The sequence below is a fragment of the Heteronotia binoei genome, chromosome 8 (assembly GCF_032191835.1).
Source record: "Heteronotia binoei isolate CCM8104 ecotype False Entrance Well chromosome 8, APGP_CSIRO_Hbin_v1, whole genome shotgun sequence".
Taxonomy (NCBI): domain Eukaryota; kingdom Metazoa; phylum Chordata; class Lepidosauria; order Squamata; family Gekkonidae; genus Heteronotia; species Heteronotia binoei.
Genome location: NC_083230.1, coordinates 75,075,883 through 75,101,363, shown reverse-complemented (window position 1 = coordinate 75,101,363; position 25,481 = coordinate 75,075,883). Strand labels below are relative to the sequence as shown.

The 25,481-nt window shown below is 42.3% G+C and overlaps 1 protein-coding gene across 1 annotated transcript in view; it reads left to right on the top strand.

The window, feature by feature from the left end:
• SLC5A8 (solute carrier family 5 member 8) overlaps positions 1 to 25,481 on the top strand; it is a 166,518-nt gene that overhangs the window by 2,477 nt on the left and 138,560 nt on the right. The window contains exons 2-7 of the mRNA XM_060245254.1: positions 1,365 to 1,430; positions 4,109 to 4,160; positions 5,337 to 5,404; positions 9,515 to 9,669; positions 21,828 to 21,968; positions 24,076 to 24,205. Coding sequence (XP_060101237.1) covers positions 1,365 to 1,430; positions 4,109 to 4,160; positions 5,337 to 5,404; positions 9,515 to 9,669; positions 21,828 to 21,968; positions 24,076 to 24,205 — 612 coding nt within the window. The remainder of the gene's footprint in view (positions 1 to 1,364; positions 1,431 to 4,108; positions 4,161 to 5,336; positions 5,405 to 9,514; positions 9,670 to 21,827; positions 21,969 to 24,075; positions 24,206 to 25,481) is intronic.

Genomic DNA, 25,481 nt, shown 5'->3' with positions numbered 1-25,481 from the left:
ATTTGTTAACTTCTTTGACCAATGGTCTTAAGCTCAAGATAAAACAAGACAGTAAATATGAATGAATTCAATTTAATTTCTATTCTATAAAGAGATGGTCCCTTCTGAGAAAGCTCAGTCTTCCAAAAGTAAGAGTTCTATGTAAAAGAAGCCCAGTTACCCTTTACTCCCTCTCCCATAATACAAGAACTCAAGGCATCCAATGAAGTCGATGGGCAATTAATTCAGGAGGCACAAAAAGAAAGATTTATTTATTCAATTAATAATTAAATGACTGAATTCACTGCCAGTGGACATGATGATGGCTACAAACATGGATGAGTTTATAGAGGGGTTGTACAGATACATGGAGGATCATGGAACATTCATAGATCCAGACATGTAATTCAGTTCTGGAAAATGAAAATGTGGGGTTTCTCTTCATATCACCCCCAAAGCAAGTATTACTGGTTTTGCAGTAGGAACAAATTTAGCCTGTGTACTTAGCCATAACCACATATAAGTTCATGCTGTCACTCTTAAAAATGTAATACCTGCAAGAAACTCTCTGCAGTTTTAGTTGCATCTCTGCCAATTATTAGCACAGTACTTTCCACTGTGAAAGAAAAGTAATATTATCAATATAAATATTGCATAGTATTATGTAAGGTTAGATCTGCAATATTATGTAGAGTTGAAGTTTTTGGGTTGCATCCAAACTGCATTAACATATTTGTACTCTACTTTTCTCCTTCATGGAGACTCAAAGCAGCTTACATATTGTTCTTCCTTCCTCCATTTTATCTTCATTTTGTCTATTTTAACCGAATCATGCTTGTCATGTCTGTGAGCCGCCCTGAGCCCGCCTTCTGGTGGGGGAGGGCGGGATATAAAAATAAAATTTGCTTTGCTTTGCTTTGCTTTGCTTCATAACAAACCTACGAGGAGGCAAGGCTGAGAGAGAGTTTTATTATTTATTTATTTCCTTTTATTTCTGTTCCAATCTCCATCATGACTGAGGGTCTCAGAGTGGATTACAACATATAGTATACAGTATAGAATACAATTAAAATCAATCGAGCTTCCATGGCAGAGCTAGGATTTGGGACTGGGTTTCCCAGATCTTAACAGGAAATTTTAACAACTATACTATTGTAGCTTTCTGAATTCTCAGACATGAAGTTGATCTTCAGCAGTCATGCAGAGGGTTGCAGTCAAGCCTCTGGATGTTTACTCCCAAATGAAGGCTTATAGGACTGCAGCCTTAAGTAGCAGTAATGTTTTTGTTTTTGAAAAAAGGTGTGTCAACATTATTTCTACAAGTCCGGCATATTTGTGTGTGTGTGTATGTTTAATGTATAAAAATACTTTATTTCTCTTTGTAGTATTTGGAGCTTCGATATAATAAATACATGCGTCTGACAGGAACATCGATGTTTATTATACTAACGGCAAGTAAAGCATAAAATACTGTTGAGGATTGGCTGTCATTTAATTTGCTTGTAAATGATAGTTGCAGCTTCAGATTTGCTTATGAAATACTAAATATCAAGGTCAAACATAAACATTTTCTTACTCTGGCCTGGTAATTAAGGTCACATTTGAATACTGCTTGACATCTTCTCGCAGTGTCAGCTTGGGGTTCAGCGATCAATATTATGTTATCCAGTTCAACTCTGTCTCTGCCATCTGTCTTGTAACCTGGGTCTGGATTCTTTCTGTCCCTCTCAAACTTAAGTTCATTGTTGCATCTGATTCTGAAAGAGTATTGAGGAGTATTCCTTGATTCATTTTGATGAAAGTTAAAAACAGTTAGAAGGAAGAACCCAGAGTAAGTTGGATTCAACTGTTAGAGGTGGAAGTAGAGAAACCTCTTAATTCTTTGACTATGGATAGTGTCATATCTTTATGAGCTAGATTTAAAAGGTACAAAAGTTATTGTCTTTATATATTGTCTGTTTTAACACAATTTAAATATGATATAGAAATGGTGCCTGATTTATTGCCTAAAATACTTGTAGTTCTTAAGTGCCCCAGGTATTTTAAAATAAGTTTTTAAAGAAAATTGTGTGTTGCCTTAATTATTTTTAAAAAGAAACTACTTTAAAAACATTACTTCTCTACGCTAAGTTTCAAAACTTCCACTGAAAAGGTAAGTGCAAATACAAGTAAATTTAGTTATGAACTTGCTGTGGAAGTGCATTTTAGCCTCATATGTAACATTCTCTCCTACAGTGAGTTTATGGGAAATCTTGTATGGTTTTTAAATAGAGAGTCAGCATGGAGACTTTTAGCTTAACCTATCTCACAGGGTATTTGTGAGGTGGTTGTGAAGAACAAAGTATGCCTTCCTGAACTGTTGGGAGGGAGGCTGAGAAAAATGTACTAAATAAATTATAAGCTAGATGTGGCTGACATTGATTGGCCAATCACTGACCGATTTTCCACTCATCTTACGCCGCTCTCACGTTCCTCTTCTCTGCAGGGCTTCCTTCCGATTTCACACTATCTGCCCTGGGGCTGCAGCTAGTGTCGGCTTTTTCGTGCGGCAAACAGAAACTGGTTTTTAGAGGTTTCTGTTTGCGGTGCGAAAAAGCCAACACAAGCTGCAGCTCTGGGGCAGATAGTGTGAAATTGGAAGGAAGCCCCGCTAAGAAGAGGAATGTGAGAGCGGCGTAAGGTGAGTGGGAAATCAGCCATTGTCTCAGTTACTATTTTAGTAGTGGGCTGTACACTGTCCTGGCTGGCTGTTTCTTGCTTTACTTATGAAGTCACTTCTCCACATTCTTGGAGCAATTTTAAGCATATAATAAGAATGATCTCTTCGTGGCTTAGGAGTAGTGAGACAGCACTGTGGCTTTAGGTGGGAGAAACTGTCGGGTGCTCTTTCACCAAATCAGAAATTGGAGAAGATAGCTTCTGTACCTGGGATAGGCTGCTTTTAATTTGGAGAGGGAACGGCTCTCATGGTTATAGAGAGACTACTGAAAGGGTTTAGTTAATATAAACCAATTAATATGAGTCTTATATGGATTCCTTTATCTCTCACAATAAGGTCACTCTGACCTTATGAAATGGCCTGCCTGATGAGGTCAAGAAGGCTCCCACTCTTCTGGCATTTCATCATGCTAAACTGAATTATTCAGGAGGGAATTTTTGCAAAGATAATTGATGTTTATCATAACATAATGGTTTATTAAGAATGTTTTAATACGGGGAAACAAACACAATGTACTAGAAAAAGAAGAATTGCAGATTTATATCCCACCCTTCTCCCTGAATCAGACTCAGTGCAGCTTACAATCTCCTATGTCTTCTCCCCCCACAACAGACACCCTGTGAGGTGGGTGGGGCTGAGAGGGCTCTCACAGCAGCTGCCCTTTCAAGGACAATTCCTGAGATAGCTATGGCTAACCCAAGGCCATTCCAGCAGGTGCAAGTGAAGGAGTGGGGAATCAAACCGCAGAGTGGGGAATCAAACCCCAGAGATAAGAGTCCACACACTTAACCCCTACACCAAACAGGCTCTCTCTGACTCTCTTTCTCTGTTGTGTGTATTGTGTAATATGTGTTGTTGAATATCATGGTCTGCAATTTCTGCATTGTTTAATATGCCGTGTTAACACTCACACTTTGTTTCAGCTTCTACCAGTTTTTTCCTTGATTTTAATTTCCACAATCCTAATTAGCCCTATTACATTGCTTATTGAATCTCCTGACCTATTGATTGTATTGCTTAACCCTTTGAATTCACCATAAGTCTCAGTGAGAAGGGTGGACTATACATAAAATCAATCAATCAATTAATGACTTCATTTTGTGGATTTTCTTTACAGTTGTTTTGCACATTCGGGTCATTATCAGGAGTCCTTAGTTTTTATTATTCTTGTTTGTTTAGTGTAAACATCCTTTTAGTTACATTATGGCTAACTTATAGGGCAATCCTTTCCAGTCTAACCTGGTTGAAATCAGTGGGCTTAGACTGCAGTAGCTCTTCATAGGTTTGCCTGTATATATTCTTAATTTGCTTTTCAGTTCTGCTTTACAGGGAACCTATAAAATTCAAATGCTAACTAACTCTTGCTATTATGACCACTTTTTAAACATGTTAACTTTTGAACCTTGACAGATATTATATACAGGAATTGTTATATATTCTCCATCCCTGGCTTTGAATCAAGGTAATGTAAATATATTCTACTGTTTAAAATTATTACTTTTTAAAAAAAATCTCAAAAGATAGTTTTGAAGAATGGAAAAGACTGATAATATGACAATTATGGTAGTTGCAAAATGTATTCAAGAGATTCAAGAGGTTTGTTGGTAAGTCATGCCCAGTAGCTATTAAGAATTTTTAGAAGTATATAAACATTTTAAATTGGCTTCAGTGATTTATTAAAACATATCCAAGCTTTCCACATAGTTTAAGGTGGCTTACAAGATGCAATTAAAACATCAACGACAAAGTTCCAGTGGGCAAGTTATATAATTTCATTTTGTTGCTTCTGATTTATTTTCTTGTATTTTTTATAATTTTTTTTTGAGAGGGAAAGTAAGGGAGAAGAATTGTGCTCTTTTAAGTAGGGAGTAACCCTGCCTTGCTGTCACCTTGTAAGCCCAGGCTAGTTTGATCTTGTCAGATCTCAGAAGCTAAGCAGGGTTGGCCCTGGTCAGTATTTGGATGGGACACCGCCAAGGAAATACCAAGCTACACAGAGGCAGGTAAGGGCAAAACCATCTCTGAATGTCTCCTGCTTTGAAAACCTGAAGGATTGTCATAAATCTGCTGTGACTTGATGGAAAGGAAAAACAAAACAAAACCTGTCTTGGAGTTGAGTGCGGTTAGAGTTCTAAAGGCCCTGCTAAGGAGAACCTCTTAGCAACTTTGCACTTCATTTATGACCTTTCAGTACTTTGATCCCTGCCACGCTTTTGGATAATTGGTGAGTGTCCATTTATTTTGGCCCCTCCTGCCCAAACAGCCTTTAAATCACCTTATGGTATAGAAAGGAATTGTTGCTATCAATTGTAACTGGACTGCTACTAATCACTTGGTCTTCAATACAAGTGGCACAATAGATTGTTATTGGCTTGCCATTTGTTTCTAACCTGGATTTTTACAGCTATGATCTTAGAATGTTGTTTTATTCTTATAGTTATGTTGTGACTTGCCCTGAGCCTGCTTGCATGGGTGAGATATAAATCTAAATAAATAAACAAACAAATAGTCCTAAAGTATTCTTCTGAAGTATGTTTGCTATTCATCCATGTATTACTTCGTAATTTCTTGTTATAGCAGTTGTAGACTTCAGATTCACAAATGTGATGATGGTCACTTTTTGATATGTGTTTTTCAGTTACAGGGTTTGAGTTGTGGGGATCTGTTATTGCAACAGGACTAGTCTGTACTTTCTATTGCACACTGGTATGTTAATAGTTCATTTTAATAAACTAGTCTTCTGAACTTTTTACTGTAGAAAGATAAACTGGATATTGTTTTAGTGCTAACATTCAGTTAGAGTAAAGCACCCTATGATTACTTTGACCTTCTTATCTTTATTACATACTTATTGATCATATACCACCTTAATGGTGGTCTTAAAACAGATGAGCACTAACAACCAAACTTAATTCCTACAGAATAGAGGTGTTACTGGTGGGGAGAAGGTTTGACACACAGGAATGGGGATAGCTCTGCTTTGGGTTGGGTTTTGTTTCCCTTAAACAAACAAGTTTGTGGCTTGAGGTGCTTTTGAACCCTGGCCTTTTGTTGAATAAACAGGTGGTAGCAGTGCCAGGGATGTCTTTCATCAGTTTTTTCTCTTCCTGGGTGGGAGAGATCTTACAACTGTGGTGTACACTCTGGTAACATCTGGACTAGATTACTGGATTAGAATCCTGAAGACTGTAGGTTAGTAGAGATCCCTAACTCCGCTTCATAGAATTACAGTTCCCTGGGAAGGAGAAATGACTGCTAAGCTAACAGTCTTCCATCTGATCCCTTCTAGCTATATAGAGGCCACGGTCACACTCACCATTAAATCCATCCCTAACCCATCGCTATTATACCCCGCAGCTTTTTTACAACGAATTTCCTGATCAGATATCCCTCCATCCTTCCGTTCTAAGCAGCATTGGTCCCGTCGTTGGTTGATCAGAGGTCTCAACCAGACCTCATTTTTTGAGATGGCATTCTGCACTTGCGCAAGCGCAGTACCATGGGATATCGTGCTTGGTTTGGTTTTTTTTGTTTTTTAAAGGTGCCAGAAAAGGTGGGTGATCTGCCCCCCCTACCAATTTAAACACCCGGCCAGGGAGGGGAAGCCCAGGAGTTCTCTTTGCTGTCTCTCCACCTGGCGGGGAGACAGCAAAGGTGGGTGATCTTCCTTCCCCCGCCGTGGTGTTTAAATGGGGGGAGAGTACGGCAATTCTCTTTGCTGTCTCTCTGCCTGGCGAGGAGATGGCAAAGGTGGGTCATCTTCCTTCCCCCCCATTTAAACGGAACAGGGTAAAAGCCGGAATGGGCCAGAATGGGCATCAAACAAAATGTCACAAAAAATGAACACCCCACCAGGGTGTTTAAATGGGGGGGAGCACAGGAACTCTCTTTGCTGTCTCTCCGCCTGGCGGGGAGAAGGCAAAGGTGGCCAATCTGCCTCCCCCCCCATTTAGGAAAGGTCCCCTGTGCAAATACCAGTCGTTTTTGACTCTGGGGTGACGCTGCTTTCCCAAAGTTTTCACGGCAGACCTTTTACGGGGTGGTTTGCCATTGCCTTCCCCGGTCATTATACTTCCCCCCCCCAGCAAGCTGGGTACATTTTTACTGACCTCGGAAGGTTGGAAGGCTGAGTCAACAATTGCTGGCACAATGATATAATTTGGAGTGGGCTCTCGCAGGGAAGCAGATGTGCGCTTGCTACGAGTTGGCTACAATGGAACGTTCAAACATAAAAAATACACGCGGGAGTCGTCGGAAGCATTCTTATTCCGGATTTAATGTACTATCAAAAAAGTCCGGTCTCAGTCGTGGCAGTTCGGGACACGAACGAGCCAACTACCATTGCCGGATGCTGATGTTTGGACAACCGCATAAAATCCGACATGCATCTGGCTTTCATCCATGCCCATCTTGTCAGTTTATGTGCGTCTGACCTTGGCTAGAGAAGCCTAAAATATGCAAGGGAAGTTTGTGTATGTGTGTCCTTATTCCATAGAAAATATGGAGATGATAGCTGGTGGATACAAAGAGGGGAAAACCCCCCTGAAATGCTTTAGAGTTAAGTTGGAAAATTTATCTTTTAAGGACTTGTTTTCCCATCCAGCTAGACTCTTGTGTTTTTCAGCAGGGATTCTGGCATATTGTTTAGAATTACTATGTCTAATAGTATGAAGTCTGGCCTTGTGTTAATGCTGAAAGCAGCACAATGGGCCATTAACAGACAGGGATGAGCATCTGCCTACTTGAGGGTGCAGAAAATATGGTTTTATGTCCCCTCCCAGGGCACTCTCAGTTTGGAGGAGAAACAGGTGGCCCTGTGGGGGGCAGTGGCACAACTGTAGACCACATGGAAGGGAAAGGCAAACCCCCAAGGGCAACTAAGGAGCAGATAGAATAATCAACAGCAATTACTAGCTTTCTCTGCAGTAAAGGTTTCCTTCGCTGTAGTACTCCTCAGGAATAAGTTGGAGGAATCTGGAACCTGGTGTAAACAGGAGGAGGCAGATGACAGGTCCCAGCAGGGGAGAAATCAGCTGGCTGGGAAGAAGAACAGCCAATAAGCCTTGGGTCTCTATAGTCTTGAGAAAGCAAACTTTCTCTGGGACCTTGCAGGAATGTTGCAGTAGCTGAAGGATATGAGGAAAGACCTGGAACTTGGGTTGATAAAGGTAGAGATAGTGATTGGTGAATTAATCTCATGAGCTGGCTGTTCTAAGAGATTTAAGCAATTAAAGCGAAACCTCTGTGATTCTTTGATGTCACCTTTTCCTTGATGATGCAAGGGGAAGATGGGATATCCCAAAGGGGAAGTATAGTTGCCACCTGTTTGCAGAAAAGGTACCATGTCCCTTTAATAAAGCCATATGATGCTTTTTTTAAGTGATGTCTGTCTTGCACTTCCAGCAGACTCCAGGGATCTGTGGAAACTGTGAACAGGTGCCTGGAGGTGGTCTTAAAACAGATGAACACTAACAAACAAACTTAATTCCTACAGAACAGAGGTGCTACTGGCGGGGAGAAGGTTTGACACATAGGAATGGGGATAGCTCTGCTTTGGGTTGGGTTTTGCTTCCCTTAAATGAACAGGTTTTAGCTTGAGGTGCTTTTGAACCCTGGCCTTTTGTTGAATATACAGGTGGTAGCAGTGCCAGGGATGTCTTTCATCAGTTTTCCTCTCTTCCTGGGTGGGAGAGATCTTACAACTGTGGTGTACACTCTGGTAACATCTGGACTAGATTACTCTAATGCTTTCTGTTTGTTGCTGCCCTTGAAGACTGCATGGAAACTAGAGTTGGTGCATAATACTGTGGCCAGAATGTTGACTGGAGTTGTTCATAGGGACTATATCACCGCAGTCTTGTTTCTTCTACATAGGTTCCCAGTTAGCTTCTGGGTACAATTCAAGGTGCTAGTATTGACCTTTGAATCCCTGTATGGCTTGGGCCTAGCATAGTCTAAGAACCACCTAATCCTGTGCATCTACCCACCCACTTTGGTAAGCCTTGGAGGTCCTGCTTCAAGTGTCCGCGCTATCTGAGGGTAGACAAGTGACAGTATTACAAAAGTCCTTGTTTGTGACTCTGAATCTTTGGAATTCCCTCCCCAGGGGTATTCATTTGTCTCCTATTGTCTTTCACCAGTGAGTGAAAACTTTTTGTTTTGTTTACATTAACTGTCTATTTTCAAATATAACTCTATTAAAGGACACAGAATATTTTTTCGTCAGGCTAGCTGGCAATACTATGAAGTGGTCCCGGTTTCAGGAGCTTAATCCTTTGTAAATTAACCAAAGGGGGTGGGGGGAGAGGAGCCTTAAAAATCCCACAGCCTGATGAAAACTAATTATGTTCCAGACACTTGGCATGTTGAGAGCAGCTGAGTGACATTTAAAGGGGAAAAAGAGATAAACTTGTTCAAGCTCCTATGACCTTATGGAGCAAGAGTTCTTGGGGAAGGAGACTAGGATTTCTGAATGGTTTGTTCCCTTTCCATGATTCCTTGTAAAACCATAGTCAGAAAGTTTGCTATTGTATACATTTGTTTAACTTGAAACAACTTGTCAAATGATCCAGCAGAATGCAAATGGAAGTTTAGCACTTCTTAACTCTTTTTATCTCCTCTGAGGATGATTGATGTTTACATGGTGAATGTCAGCACTGTACCTTTATAACCAGTGGAATTGATTATGTGAAATTATGCTACAGGTGTCAGTATTTCACAAACATTAAAATTATTTTTTTAATGAGGTTCTATTTGCAAATTTATGTTGGTGGAACAGATCTTTCATTGTACACTGTATTTGCTGCTCCCAAATAGGGTGGTCTAAAGGCAGTAGTCTGGACAGATGTTTTCCAGTTTATCCTGATGATAGCTGGGTTTCTAACAGTGATTATACGGACTGCAGTAATTAAAGGAGGAATAAAAAATGTTCTAGATGATGCTCGCCGAGGAGGAAGACTCAGTGTCTGGGAGTAAGTGTCCTCTTGCTTAGGTATCAGTATAAACAACTCAGAAGATCTTAAAGGCTTTGAAAAAAAATGTAAATATAGATTTCAGCTAGTGGGATGATGCATGTGGTTTCCTTGATGAAATCTCATCAGTATGTCTCTGAGAATAAATTATTGTAGAAAGCAAATTAATAACTTCAGCAAATGTTAAAAAAGTATTATTAGAATACGTGATTATTCGTAGTTGATTGTATTCATTACTTAAAGTAGACCATATTGAGCCTAAAAACAAACATGTCTAGGTACGGATCCTATTTTGTTACAACTATTATTTTTGGTTAAAATGATTCTATAAGTCTTTTTACAAACCTGCATACAATTCAAGATACAGCTCCAGTGATTACTGAATGGATGTGAGGGTCTTTGCTTGTTAACATTTGCATAGATAATAGATGTTTTATGTAAATGGAATAAATGAAATTTACAAAGAATTAAAAACATACTGAACAAGAAACTGAAGAATGATCTCCCTACTGCCATCTTCTAGGTGACACTTCCTCCTGGAAGCTGCTTCAGACCAAGAAGAAGGGATCCAGTATTTTTTTAGACTGTCTCTGCACAGGAATATGAGATTCATTGGAGCTCTTGTTAAAAGGAATGTTAATTAATCTGTGGCAAAAGACCCACAACAACTATTGGCTGTCTGTCAGAGCTGCTACCTGCAGAAGTAAATACAGGAGTGCTGGAACTGATTAGTGGTCTCCAACTCCAGAAGGCAGAACTTGTTTTCTTCTAAAAGCACCCAAAATGGCCTGGGGAAAAGCAAGTAGAGCTGTTCCCTAAGGGAGGTGAGCTCCCAATGGAGGCATAGTGGCAGGCTCCAGATGACAAAGTCTCTGATGCAGAACCTCTTACGGCTAAAATCAAACTGCAGGAAGCTCTCTGTGGCACTCTTTGTGCCCAGAGTGACTTGCAAGAGAAAGCAAACAGGGACAATGAACACAATAGCACATTTGAGCATAAAACATTAACAGTGGAAAAAGTCTGGTCATGAGTCATCTGTCCCTATTCACCTAAGCTTACCTGAGAATCTCTCTCAGGTGCAATCAAAATATCACCGTCACTAGATGACCCTGGAGATCCCTTCCAACTCTCTGATTCTATGATCTAGATTTTTTTTCTTCCTTCCTGAGAAGATTGCTTAGGAAGTGGATATCTATTTGAATTAGGGCTTAAAGCCCCTATTACTTCCTACTGAGTGCCATAAGAGGAAGAATTGAGAAAGGACTTGCTCTGATTCCCCATCTTTTCAAAATGTGATAGCTTTCTGGGGTTTTTTTTTTCGTACATTGAACCATTTTGAATTTGCATTGAGTAAAGTAGGTTAAAAGCACCCAGATAAATAAACCTCTGGCAGACACTGTGCAAATCAACTAATTTCAGTCAGTGTAGGGCAACCTAGGTCAAGGGTTCTAGTTTGGTGGTATCCAATATGGAAGGGGAGAGGCTGCTTTGTGCAATTCCTGGGTGCCTTCTGTTGGATCTCTGCTAAAACAGAGCAAACTCTTAAAAAAGTGAGGATAGCCACTGATCAGGGCAGGTTTCTTCCTTCCTAAATATTTTTCTGATCCATTGGCTGAATGGAGTATCTATGGAGTATCTAATTGGACCCTGTTTTCCAGACAGATGCTATCAATGAGCTTTTCTACATAGGCACAAACAGTGGTTCTGAAATAATCTGGATTTAAAAAAAATCCTTAGAGAGACGGCATTAAACAACTTTCAGATTAAAATGTTCACTTTGACACACTCTCATTTCTGAGGACAGGATTAGAGACAGGATGAATAACTCACCCAAACATATCTTGTTGCTCATTTCTCCAAACTAGCACTCCTCCTATTGTCATGCCTACCTTGCTGCTGTTGTTAATTTTTGTAATCCCAAACCAAATCATATAATGGTTATGTGGGTTGATAGTCTAACAATTTCTATGGTCTAAATTAGGGCTGGGCTTCAGGAAATTTCATTACTTGCAGCCTTCTTGAAGATTCTTTGTTTCAATGCAGCTTGGAGCCAGAAGTTTGGCATCATATAGATGTTGCCAGCAGATTTGCCTGTTCAGTGCCTGGAAGTAGATCTTGGTTCTAGAGGCCACCTGGCTGAGTTTTTTCAGTTATTAAGCTGCTTGGATACTAGTTTGATGAGATGTACATGGAGACAAAGGGTCCAAAAAGACATTTCTTTCAACTGAGAGACAACTGCAAGCAGTCAAGATTTTATTATTTCTTTTTTTTTGTTCTAGTAAATTCTAGTTGGAGGATTTCAGGAAACAGTTGCACCATACCATAGTTTCATCTTACTCTGAATCATCTGGTTCTTCTGCTGCTGCAGGGCCTAGCGGTCATAACAAACCATGCTGTACTTGATCCCAGCCTTCTTTTGTTCACGTTTAGTGTGTGGTCTCTTGAGACTCGAATGAATAAAGTCTGCACAGCTGCTGTTAGGCAAACTATATACACTATTTATTTACAGATATTTACAAAGACTAACAAAGTGCTCCGCATATACAACCACCATCCATCCACCACACGTAGCACTGGGCTACATTACATTTATACAGTTCAGCACAGTTCATTATCCAATCAGCTTAGTGCTGAGTCATTATACTCTTCCTCCTTACATCATCCTAGCTGATGCAGTCTGGAGGACTGCCAGCTGTCAACTGTCAGTTAGATCATCTACTGTCATGTAGATCATTGCAGCTCTAGCTGTGGTCTGATGACTGTATACTCTGACATCTTTGTCCCATCTACCCATAGAAGGTCTTTTGGATTTGTAAATGCTCTTACAGCTTTTTCTGTGATGAAGTTCTCATCCCCCCCCCCCCCCCCAATCAGAATGTAGAGGCAGACACAAAAGGTTGGGTACTAAAGGGCCACTTTTATTTAAACAACAATAGCCAAAGCAGCAAGAGCCAATCTAGTGGAACAGGTCAATCCAGGGGTCACCCCAGACCCTTCCTTGCCTGCATGGGTGTGTCACCTTGCTCTAGGTGTGGGCTGTCCAAAGCATGTCCCAAACCCGGTCAGCCTGGCAAGCAGTATACCACCTTGAAGGCTCCAACCCCCCAAACCATAAAGCTTGAGGAAGGATCTGTACAGAGGGTTTCCATGGCAGTTTGCCTTCACAGCCATGAGCCGTACAGCCCACTAGTCAATCCTGACAGGCCTCAGTCTTCCTAACAATGGGGATGTGCCAAAAGTTTTTCCTAACAATGGGGATCTGCAAACACTTGCCCCAAACTCTTTCCTGTCACCAACCCCAAGCCTCTGATTAGGCCCACGGGCCCACCGGGTGGTCTAACACTGCCTGCAGCCCTTACCACAGGTCTTCTAAGAAAATCCTATTTCCGCTATCAGATAAATTAATACCATTCTTCCTATACAGGATGTTAACTTTGGCCCATATAGTAGGGCGTAGAAGATAGATTCTCCAATGCCTTCTGAAGGGCGATGTAGGCCTTGCGCCTAGCCCTTTCAACCCCACAGGGTCCCACACCAATGTGGTGGGGCAGCACTGCAGAGCACAGGATAACAGCAGGCCATTTCTTCCAGATGAATTCTAAGTCATCCCTGACCTGTAATGAAATGACTTTGCCTTTAACTGACCTGAGCTCATTACCATCAAGGTGGATGACCAAAATATCAGGTGGAGGATCCTTCTTCCCCTCAAACAACAATGGCAGGAGTCCTGGCCATCTCAAGCCCTGGTGGCCTTGCCACTCAACAATGGCCCACTTGTTGGGACCTAGCTGGGAACCAGCTGGCATCCCTCTGGTTTGATGGCCTGCCCAGAAAATTATGCTATGCTTGCAGTTGATGATCCTTTGCCCTCCCACAGTGGACCACAACACCTACAAACAAAATTCACTGCACACAACAACCAGCGACTCAAGGAGTAACAATAGGGTGCACATAGGAAAGGTATTCTGAAGATCACCACTGACCTACCTGCTGAATAGCCAGGTGAGGGTATCCTGTGGCTGTCACTATGGAGGTGGTGCCAATCCTAAATGAATGGGTGCCAAATTTGACCCCAGATAACCCCAGTTTTGCCAGAACCTGAGCAGTAACTGCCCAAAACTGAAATTTAGTTAGGAGGCTGGCATCCATGTGATGAAACAATACTTTCATCATCTCCATGCAACCCTATATATTACCTAAGGACCAGAACTGGGTACAACTCACAGTAGGCACAAGGGCTAAGGGTGATCACTGTTCCTTTCTGTTTCTGGACCATTTCGGAATGTCGGACCAAAAGAGTAACCACATCACCAACAAACTTAACATCATTGGCTGCCAATGCCTGGTGGGACCTATGTTCTTGAGACTCCACCATCAATTCACTAATCTGAAGGGCCCCAGAGAAGGCCGTTAGTGCTGCATGAAAAGGTGCCATCTCAAAACTGGATACTGAATAAAGATGCTTGAGGATGGCATCATATACCAAATTGCCTCTTGGGTAAGAAAGGTGGTGTATCAGGTGACACCTGTCCAGTGCCTTCTCTGGCACCACCTTCAGGAGAGACAGCCTACTTACATTATTTAGCAATTTTTTTTACTTTACTACTTGCTACATCCCAACAACCAAGCATAAATTGGTAGCCATGAATGGGGCCCTAGGACCTCAATAAGGGATTGTAAAACCCTGTGAAAAACCATTCAACAAGAACAAACTGTTGGCATGCGTAGGATATATGTGGAGCCACTCCCTAAGAATTCTCAGCTTTATGGTGCCTTTACCAGGAGGCTGAGAGGGGACACCACTGCCTACTGTGCGCTTACCTCCCCCTTTCAATTTGGCCCTGGAACATGCTGAGAATGAGTATGAACCCCCATGTCGAGGGCACTCATGCCTGTACTTACAGGAGTTTCTGGCACACCCTTTCCTCCCAGAAGGTATATTCCCAGCAAAGCAGCTGAGACTGAACCGGCTACCCCATGGAGGTGCAGATTCCAGAAGTGCCAGCAAACTGGCGCACTAAGTGCCCTATCAGACCTCTCACCAGTATTGGGTTTAGCTGGAACATCACCTTTAACCAGGGTTGCTGCTGAATCTGGTCCCACAGGAGACCAGGGTTCGCTGCAGCCCTCATTCAGAACTCTGTTGTACTGCAACCATGCAGATCCGACAAAATTCATATATGTCTTATAAATGATACCAAGGTTCTGGCTGTTGACTCAGAGGTGGGTGGGGGTTGAGCCTTTAATTTGCAAGGCTCATCCTTGCCAGAGGCACGAGCCTTTGCACGAGTCAAAGGGCAAGAGCCAAAGGGCTCTTGGCCTGTGGCTCTCAGCCTGGGGGTCTTGCCTGGGGGTTCTGTAGGAAGGGTGGTAGTTACTCACAAGTAGTTTCAAGTGGCAGTTGGTAGTGGGATTTAAAGATAGGTCAAGATAAAGAAAGGTGGGTAGTTACAAGTAGTTTCAAGTGGCAGCTGGTTGTGGGATTTAAAGAGAGGTCAAGATAAAGAAAATTTTGAAATGGATTGCAGCAGCATGACTGGTGAAGGAGCAGAGGTAGTGATGTGTAAAGACTGTGGGCTGTTTGTATTTCTCCCTGAGAGTAGCAACAATTACACTTGCAGCAAGTGTAAGTTAGTGGCCCTGCTGGAGGAGAAGATACAGGGACTGGAGGCACGATTGTCCACACTGCAGTGTATAAAGGAAGGTGAGGATTTTCTTGACAAAACGCATGAGGCGCTTTTGAAAGGACAAGAGGAAAGAAAGGAAGTGGTATCTCAGCAATTAGAAGACAACCCAGCACAGGAGGAGGGTTCCTGGAAAAATGTAACCCGATGGAGAAAGAAAATCAGGAGATGTTCTGAGCCTCTGCTGCTCAGCAATAGGTTCCAGGATCTCCCCACAGTAACTGATTCTGAACCACTGGAACAAGGGATACTTCCCCAGCCTCTGTGAAGCTTTAAGAAAGTTTCTCAGGATCCTGTGGTAAGAAGCCTGGAGCTCCTGCTCCCCAATATAGGAAGAGGAAGGTGGTAGTGATTGGAGACTCTTTGCTCAGAAGAGTGGAGCCCAAAGTGTGCCAACTGGAGTTGTCATCCCGAGAGGTCTGCTGTCTGCCGGGTGCACGCATCCAACATGTGACAGAAAGGATTGGAAGATTTATCAAGCCCACGGATTATTATCCTTTCTTGCTGATCCACATGGGAATTAATGGTACTGCCTGTCATAGCCCTGAATGTATTAGAAAAGACTATGTGGCTCTGGGTCAGAAGGTGAAGGAGCTGGGCACACAGGTTGTGTTCTTGTCAGTTCTTCCTATTGAAGGCCGTGGCTTAGGATGAGAAAGAAGTAAATTTCAAATAAATGACTGGCTACGTCGATGGTGTCGTCAGGAAAGATTTGGATTTCTGGACCATGGCTTATGCTTTCAAGGTGGTGGTCTTCTCTCGGGAGATGGTTTACACCTTATGGCAGCAGGGAAAAGGGTGTTAGGTAACAATCTTGCTAACCTAATAAGGAGGGCTTTAAACTAAATTGTATGGGGGAGCGAGACAATAATTCAAAGCCTCGTATGATGCCAGAAACTGGGGATAAGAACATTAAAGTTTTACAGAGAGTGGCACATATGCTAGGTAATGTTAACTTGTAGGCTTGTACAGAAACCAAACCTTCGGGATGCATAAAACGTGGTTTCCGATGTCTCTACCCTAATGCACAGAGTATGGGAAACAAACAGAAGGAACTGGAAGTCCTAATACAGGAAGGAGACTATGACATAATAGGCCTTACTGAAACTTGGTGGGATGACACTCACAACTGGAATATTAGGATTCAGGGGTACAACTTATTTAAAAGGGACAGGCAAATGAGAAAAGGCGGAGGCATATCAGTATATGTGCAGGAGGTATATACTTGTGAGGAAATATGTGAATCTGAGTATGGCAGCTCAGTTGAGAGTCTCTGTGTAAAAATAAAAGGAGTAAGAAATAACCGTGATATTATTGTGGGGGTCTGCTATAGATCACCAAGCCAGGCAGAGGACTTGGATGAGATACTCCTACAACAGATTGCAAAGTTTTCCAAGAGAAGGGATACAGTGATCATGGGAGATTTCAATTACCCGGACATCTTTTGGAACTCTACTAGAAATGAAAAGTCAAATAGATTCCTGTCTTGTCTTGTTGACAGCTTCCTTTTCCAGAAAGTGAGGAAGGAAACAAGGGGATCTGCTATCTTGGATTTGATTCTCACCAACAAGGAAGACTTGATTGAAGAAGTGGAAATAGTGGGCACCCTGGGCCCACTAGTAGTGACTATGTGATTTTGGAATTTACCGTCTTAGGGAAGGGAAAGGCAAATTTCGATAAACTTAGAACTATGCTGCATAAAATCCCATGATCAGAAATACTTAGGAAGAAGGGGGTTCAGGAGGGGTGGAAGTTTCTTAAAAGCGAAATACTGAAAGCGCACAGACAATTCCTATGAGAAGAAAAAATGGAAGAAGCCTAAAGAAGCCGAGGGGAAAAAAGAGGATCCGGGTAACTACCGACCTGTCAGCTTGACATCTATACCTGGAAAAGTTTTAGAACAAATCATCAAACAGTCAGTCCTGGAACATTTTGAAAGGATGTCTGTGATTACTAAGAGCCAGCATGGGTTTCTCAAGAACAAGTAATGTCAGACTAACCTGATCTCTTTTTTTGAGAAAGTGACTACCTTGCTGGATCAGGGGAATGCTGTAGACATTAGGGTTTGTAGAATCTTTCGGGCTCAAGTGCCGTGTTCAGTAGAACACGCACTTGACCCCGAAAGATTCTACAAACCCTAATGATGTTACCAGCCGTGAAAAACTGAAATCTTTGCTGTAGACATTGTTTATCTTGATTTCAGTAAGACTTTTGATAAGGTTGCACATACTACCCTTGTTGACAAGTTGGTAAAATGTGGTTTGGATCCTGTTACCATTAGGTGGATCTGTAACTGGTTGACAGATCTCACACAAAGAGTGCTTGTGAATTGTTCCTCATCATCTTGGAGAGTAGTGACAAGTGGAGTGCCTCAAGGATCTGCCCTGGGGCCTGTTTTGTTCAACATCTTTATAAATGATCTGGATGAAGGAATAGAGGGAATACTTATTAAATTTGCCAATGATACTAAATTGGAGGGGTTGCAAATACAGTAGAAGACAGGATACAGGATGACCTTGATAGGCTGGAAAACTGGGCTAAAACTAATAAAATGAATTTTAACAGGGATAAATGTAAACTTCTGCATTTAGGTAGGAAAAATCCCATGCATGGTTATAGGATGGGGGAGACTTGTCTTAGCAATAGTATGTGGGGAAAGGATCTAGGGGTCTTAGTGGATCATACGCTGAACATGAGTCAACAGTGTGATGCGGTGGCTAAAAAGGCAAATGCAATTTTGGGCTGTATCAACAGAAGTATAGTGCCCAGTTCATGTGAAGTAATGGTATCACTTTACTCTGCTCTGGTAAGACATCAGCTGGAGTAATGTGTTCAGTTTTGGGCACCACATTTTAAGAAGGATATAGACAAGCTGGAACGGGTCCAGAGGAGGGCGATGAAGATGGTGAGGGGTCTGGAGACCAAGTCCTATGAGGAAAGGTTGAAGGAGCTGGGGATGTTTAGCCTGGAGAGGAGGCAGCTGAGAGGTGATATGATCACCATCTTCAAGTACATGAAGGGCTGTCATATAGAGGATGGTGTGGAATTGTTTTCTGTGACCCCAGAGGGTAGGACCAGAACCAAATTAAATCAGAAGAGTTTCCGGCTCAACATTAGGAAGAACTTCCTGACCGTTAGAGCGATTCCTCAGTAGAACAGGCTTCCTCAGGAGGTGGTGGGCTCTCCTTCCTTGGAGGTTTTTAAACAGAGGCTAGATGGCCATCTGACAGCAATGAAAATCCTGTGAATTTAGGGGGAGGTATTTGTGAGTTTTCCGCATTGTGGAGGGGGTTGGACTAGATGACCCTGGAGGTCCCTTCCAACTCTTCTATGATTCTGTGATTCTATTGTTAAAACAGGGCGGCCCACCACAGCTGCACTCTTGCTATAACCCCCACATAAATGAAGAACCCAGTTAACCAGTTGGCCCAGGTATGGTCAACTTTCCGCTTCAACTTTTATTTATCTTTGTCATCTAGGTCTTTATCTTTCTTCTCCAGCTCCCTGAAAAGAAGGGTAAAAATATCCACAAACTCACCTTTTAAAGTCTTTTCCGTAGTGGCAGGGGTAAGATGGTCCCATAAGGGAGAGTCTGGAACAGGACTGACCCATAAGGCACCGGGCACTGTTGGGGATAGCTCCAAGCAGCCCATAGAGTGCCCTGCCAGTGAGCCAACTGGTTGACAGTGGATGAACCAAAACTCCAGAACTAAGGCATAGTCTGTAATGTAGTTTGGGCTAATCCTACCCCTTGATTTATTGAGAGAAGTTTTCCCCAAGGCACCCAAGTGTTGATTGAGCCCTGCATGCATATGGTGCCGGCTTGATCCAGAGCCAGAGATGCAGCACCAAAAGTCTGACCTGGAGCTCACAGCCATGCCATTGCTGCCTTCCTGATCTCTGCAAGTCACTCCTGTTCTTCGGTCTTACCAAGGCCTCCAGTCTCACCTTCACACATCTCTTGAAGATCGGTTCCATTGCCAGCAGGCTTGCCAGCCTTACCTTCCAGGGTAGAAAGACAGGCCAAGGCATCTTTTTCAAAAGCCAGTTTAGCTGCCCACTGCCCTGGTTCTCTAGCAGCAGGTTCAAGAGGGGCCCCACTCGTCTGCTCTAATGTCCTAATATGCTCCAAAATAGCTTGCCTTCCCTGGCCTTCCTCTTCCTCATTAGAAGAAAGCAGTTTCCTGGCTTCACCTTAGAAGATCCTTTCTTTATAGTCATCTCCAAGGCTGACCAGTATGCCCTCCCTAAGATGCCTGTGTGCTGGGCCAGTGCCACAAAATGGCTGACACCCCCCCCCCCCCCGAGCCACCACCAAGCACCTGTCCCACTACTCTCTGGATCCCTCATCAATGCCAGTAGGCTAAAACCAGGCCTGCAAAATGGAGAAAAAAGAGGGGAATCCCTCACCTAGCAACTGGCTAAAGTAGCCTGCAAACTCCCCTACCTACTGTCCATGCCAAAAGCTGCAATGAGAGGGAGAAGGAGGGAACCAACCCCCCGTGACTGAGGTGAGTAACCTCCTCCGCCCCAGACACCCACTCGGGGCAGGGGAGAAGGGGGAGAGGGACAATGTCACCAGGCCCCACAGAGCCACTGCCAGGGCCTTGCATCCCATGACCTTGCCACCACTGTTTCAATGGCAGGCCAAAGATGGGGAGTTGTTTGCCCCACACTGCCTCCAAGGGACCTCTAATGCCACCTGGACTTGGCACAAGGCTGAGAGAGCACCATTCCAGAAGCTGCTGCGCAGCCAGTGCGAAAGCCATAGATTTCTGCCACCATCCTCTGCATGATCCAGGCCTACTTGGGCAGGAGCTAGCCATATTCTCCACTCAGACTGAGATCCAGTACTGAACTGTATGGATGGGAGGGGTGGAACAGCCTTATAAGGCCCCTGGGTCTGCCCCCACACTTCAGTCCCGTATGCCTGGGAGGGTTCAGCTCTGCCTCATCCTCCTTCCAGAAGGGGCAAAAGGTGCCTCCCCCCCAGCCCTATTAACCATAATGGCTGCTGTCTAGGAAGGGGTTGGATTCTCCATGGTCAAAATTCCTTTGGAAGCATTACGTTAACATTGGTTGCTTTTTAGTATCTTCTTGAGATGAGCAGTGTTTTACATCCTGCCTGCTGATCTTAAGAATAATGAAAATATAAGAACAATTTAGGACATAACACTTCTGAAGAAATATCTAATGAAAAGAAAACTTAGAAAGGAGATCCATTACTTGTGGCTGTGTTACAGACCAATGGTTACCTTGATACCAGTTGCCTTACTAGAAGCTTATTTACATGCAAGCTCTTTTCAACAGTGTCTCCCCCCCCAGTTTGTAATAGTACAAGTGTTTCTGGTATTGAGCTCTGCCTTTCAGCCCAACATTAATGCCCAAAAGCCTTTGTTGAGTGCTGGGTGACTTCAGCCTTGAGGTACTAAAATTTGCCTTTCTCTGATCAGAACCAGAAGGCTCTGGAAGTCACCACTGTTTGTCTTCAGTTCTCTCTCAATACTCTCTTAAACTGACAAATATTAGACTACCTCAAAGTAGTGTCTAATACTCTACAGCTTTTCTCATGCAAAAATGTTAAGAGGATGGTGAGACTTCCAGAATTCTGTAGGATCTTTTGGATATTTGTTTCTTTCATTCTTTGTGTTAGAAAGTGTAATGTGCTATGCTATTTAGGCGGCTTTGAAATTGTGCTGTTGTAGCATAGAAGTCTCTTTTGAGAGGTCCCTCTCAAACCTTCGTCTTCAGGGTATTAGAACGTATTCCTTGGTGGAAACTGTTAACTTCAGTTGTATGTTGGGTTTGATCTTTTGTGGAAGATATTTTGCAGACTGGCTACAAGGTTTTTAGTTGTCACTATTATGAGGTGCTCTAGGATTGGTATATGGACTCTATTATGGGTGTATTTAGTAGAAGAGGTTTACAGAATGCCACTGCAGATTAGCCTCTTGGGGCATGTCCCCACCCATGGATGAAGGCATTCATGTACTTATTAACACTGAAGGAAGCTGTTAATTTTAAACATGTATTCCTGTTCTTCCTGGTGAAAGTATGGCAGTCTGACCCACACTAACATTTGATTTGATTTATTTGATTTTTATCCTGCCCTTCTCATGAATGGGGTTATGTTTATAGGGTGTATGATATGTTTAGGGATTTTCCGCTTTCTTAAATTATCTTTTGTTAGTTTATCTCAATGGTTAACTTTTATGGTTGTATTTTTTTCAGAAGATGAAGTCTTTTGCAGCAAGTCTATATTAAGGAGGGGCTTCTGTGGCATGCTCAGGGTTCTGGACACCATCAGCATTTGTTTGTGGGCTCTGTCTGCTATCTAGAAGAGGGGTCATCCAGAGGACAGTGTCCTACTGATATTAGAAGAATGAGACTTTACTGATAAGTTCAGAATTCTCTTTGTCTTCCAATAACAAAAAGTACAATTATTTTGATATATTTTCCTCTCTCTTCACTTAGCTTTAACCCAAATCCTATGCAAAGACATACATTCTGGTCTCTCATTATTGGTGGCACTTTCACATGGCTTGGCATATATGCAGTCAATCAGTCTCAAGTTCAACGATACCTTGCTTGCAAAACAAAAGTTCATGCAAAACTGTAAGTTCAGTTAGTGTATACGCATTGACTTTACTGTGTACTCATTGTGAAGGGATTTGGGAAAATTGTAACAAAAAAGGAATCTCAGTGTGTGTTCATACAGGCATTGTAAATAATACATGTAATTGAAAAGAGTGGAGATGATTTTTGTGACTGGTAGAATGGGAATGAAAAAGATCGTGCAAGGCAAAAAGGAGATCCAAATCCGATGTCCCTAGCTATACTGTCTCTAACAACAGACTTAGATTTCAAAGGATTCTGATGGTTCAGTTCTTCATGTGTTCCCTCATTGTACTTGCAGTAACTGGTGCTCCTCCATGAATACACTCACCTTCTGGCTATTAGAGATGACACCTTGATAGGCTGTTGACATTTCCCCAAAACCAGCATCAAGAGTCAGAACTTGGGAAGGAGTGGTGGGGAGATTTCAGACCTTCAAAGAGAAAGAAGCACCATTATGCAGCTTGAGTTTGTTTTTTTGAGTAAAAAATGCTGTAATGATGCTAAATGTGTTTTGGGAGTTCATGTCTGGAAGGGAAAAAGGGAAAATTAATATGGATTCAATTACAGTATCCAGGACGTTTTTCCCTGGGGGAATGCAGTGGAATAGAGTTCCAGAACCTCTTCATAGAATAATTTTTTAAAAAAAAAGTTTAAAATTTTATGAGGTGCACCCATTTGTTTCTCCATCATTTTGCTCTTGAGAGTTCTGGCACCTCTTTTTCCAGGAAAAAAACCCTGACAGTATCTAAGGATAAGGAATGCCATCAAAAATAAATTACAGTTTTACAGATCTGTAGTACTTTAACCTTTTCATATGTTTCTGGTTATATACATTGTGGGATCCTTATTTGTGTCCTGGATCCATTATTTTGTTCACCTTTGCGCCTTCAGCAGTAGAATCTGACCTTCAGAATTCCTTCAAAATAATTTGACCTTGTTTGCACACTTGGGAAATTGCAATAAAGTAGATGCTCTCTTGCCCTCCTTCAGGGAGGTTATTCCATAAGGTAGGTGCTATCACAGAGAGAGTCTGTGCATAGGCCAGGGCTGATTTGACATGCCTAAATAATGTGACATCAAATTTTGGTTGGATGTTGTGCTGTTTTTCTGGAAAAAGAGGTGCTGGAACTCTTAAGAGGGAAATGAAGGAGAAATACACAGGTGCCCCTCATGAATTTTTAAACATTTTTTGATAATTTTATTTCCAGGAAGAGGTTCTGGAACCCTGTTCTGCCACGTTCCGCCAGAAAAAAAGGCCTGGTTCGATGAATGCATGTGCCACACATATAGAATGCACATGTCCATGTGAATGAGGCCTGTCGTCCTATCTGGCAAAATTTGTACTGGGGGTGCTTGATCATACAGAAGAGACCTTGCCTCCATTCCATAAAGGTCTGTTGGTTTAAGTTCTACACTGGTTTAAGTTTTTGAGGGAATAATTCACACACACACTAATAATTGGTAATGCATATCACTCAAGAAGGGGAAGGCAGAGGGTAGAGAAGGAGTGCAGAAGAGTATAGAATATACTTATAATCACCTTTCAGCTGAGATCCTGATCAGTGATTCCTTCAGGTAAGGGTTTCAAGCATCTGGTCAGCCAATAATCCAAAGGGGTATCTCTGTTATTATAGATATGGGAGAACTTAGCCAAAAAGGTGGTTCCCAGGGGTGGAGATAAGTGATCAAAGTGAAATCCAGGCATATATCCAAAGTAGGGGAGAGCAGGAAGATCCAAAGAGTCTGCCATGTAAGGCAGGGCTTAGCACAGCAAGAGAGCTGAACTCAAAGTATGCAGCAAGACAGGGTGAACAAACCGTTTGGGGAAAGATTCTGTTTCAGTTTTTGAACAGGATACAAAAGGCTATCTTTCCCCCTTGGAAAAGGGCAAGAGAATTCAAATCAGTGAGATGCTTCCTGTGAGTAGAACTGTGGAGAAAGTTCCCAAGCTGTGTTCATATGTAAAAAGATTTTGTCAACTTGTTTGCTTAAACATGGAAAGAAGGCAGTAGTATGCCTTAACATGTAATATTGCAATATGTTCTGTTTTTCAACTAATTTCAGCAGGAAAAAAATTCTTAAATCTTGTAATTTTTCCTTACAGTGCTTTGTACTTAAACCTTGTGGGTCTCTGGGTAGTTATCTCTTCTGCAGTGATGAGTGGACTCTCTATGTACTCTGTATATAAGGATTGTGACCCGTGGACTCTGGGGCTGGTGAAGTCACCAGATCAGGTTTAGTATTACAAGTTAAAAATAATATGCATTTAGATTTATCTGTAGTTCTCTGTGACAAAGTGTGTCTAGGGGTACTGCCCCCACCTGAAGCTTTTTTTAAAATACCCTCAGGTATTTTTAAAGCTTTATTAGTATAATTTGTTGTTAGACATAGGGATTGATTCAGTTTAACAATTCATTTAAATGATGGAAAACATTTCAACTTTAGAAAGTAAACCAAGAATAAGAACATAAGAACATAAGAGAAGCCATGTTAGATCAGGCCAACGGCCCATCCAGTCCAACATTCTGTGTCACATAGCGGCCAAAAAAAATAGATATATATATATATATTCACACACACACACACTGTGGCTAATAGCCACTGATGGACCTCTGCTCCATATTTTTATCTAACCCCCTCTTGAAGGTGGCTATGCTTGTGGCCGCCACCACCTCCTGTGGCAGTGAATTCCACATGTTAATCACCCTTTGGGTGAAGAAGTACTTCCTTTTGTCCGTTTTAACCTGTCTGCTCAGCAATTTCATCGAATGCCCACGAGTTCTTGTATTGTGAGAAAGGGAGAAAAGTACTTCTTTCTCTACTTTCTCCATCCCATGCATTATCTTGTAAACGTCTATTATGTCACCCCGCAGTCGACGTTTCTCCAAGCTAAAGAGCCCTAAGCGTTTCAACCTTTCTTCATAGGGAAATGTTCCAGCCCTTTAATCATTCTAGTTGCCCTTTTCTGGACTTTCTCCAATGCTATAATATCCTTTTTGAGGTGCGGCGACCAGAACTGCACACAGTACTCCAAATGAGACCACACCATCGATTTATACAGGGGCATTATGATACTGGCTGATTTGTTTTCAATTCCCTTCCTAATAATTCCCAGCATGGCATTGGCCTTTTTTATTGCAAACGCACACTGTCTTGACATTTTCAGTGAGTTATCTACCACGACCCCAAGATCTCTCTCTTGGTCAGTCTCTGTCAGTTCACACCCCATCAACTTGTATTTGTAGCTGGGATTCTTGGCCCCAATGTGCATTACTTTGCACTTGGCCACATTGAACCGCATCTGCCACGTTGACGCCCACTCACCCAGCCTCAACAGATCCCTTTGGAGTTCCTCACAATCATCTCTGGTTCTCACCACCCTGAACAATTTAGTGTCATCCGCAAATCTGGCCACTTCACTGCTCACTCCCAACTCTAAATCATTTATGAACAAGTTAAAGAGCATGGGACCGAGCCCTGCGGCACCCCACTGCTTACCGTCCTCCACTG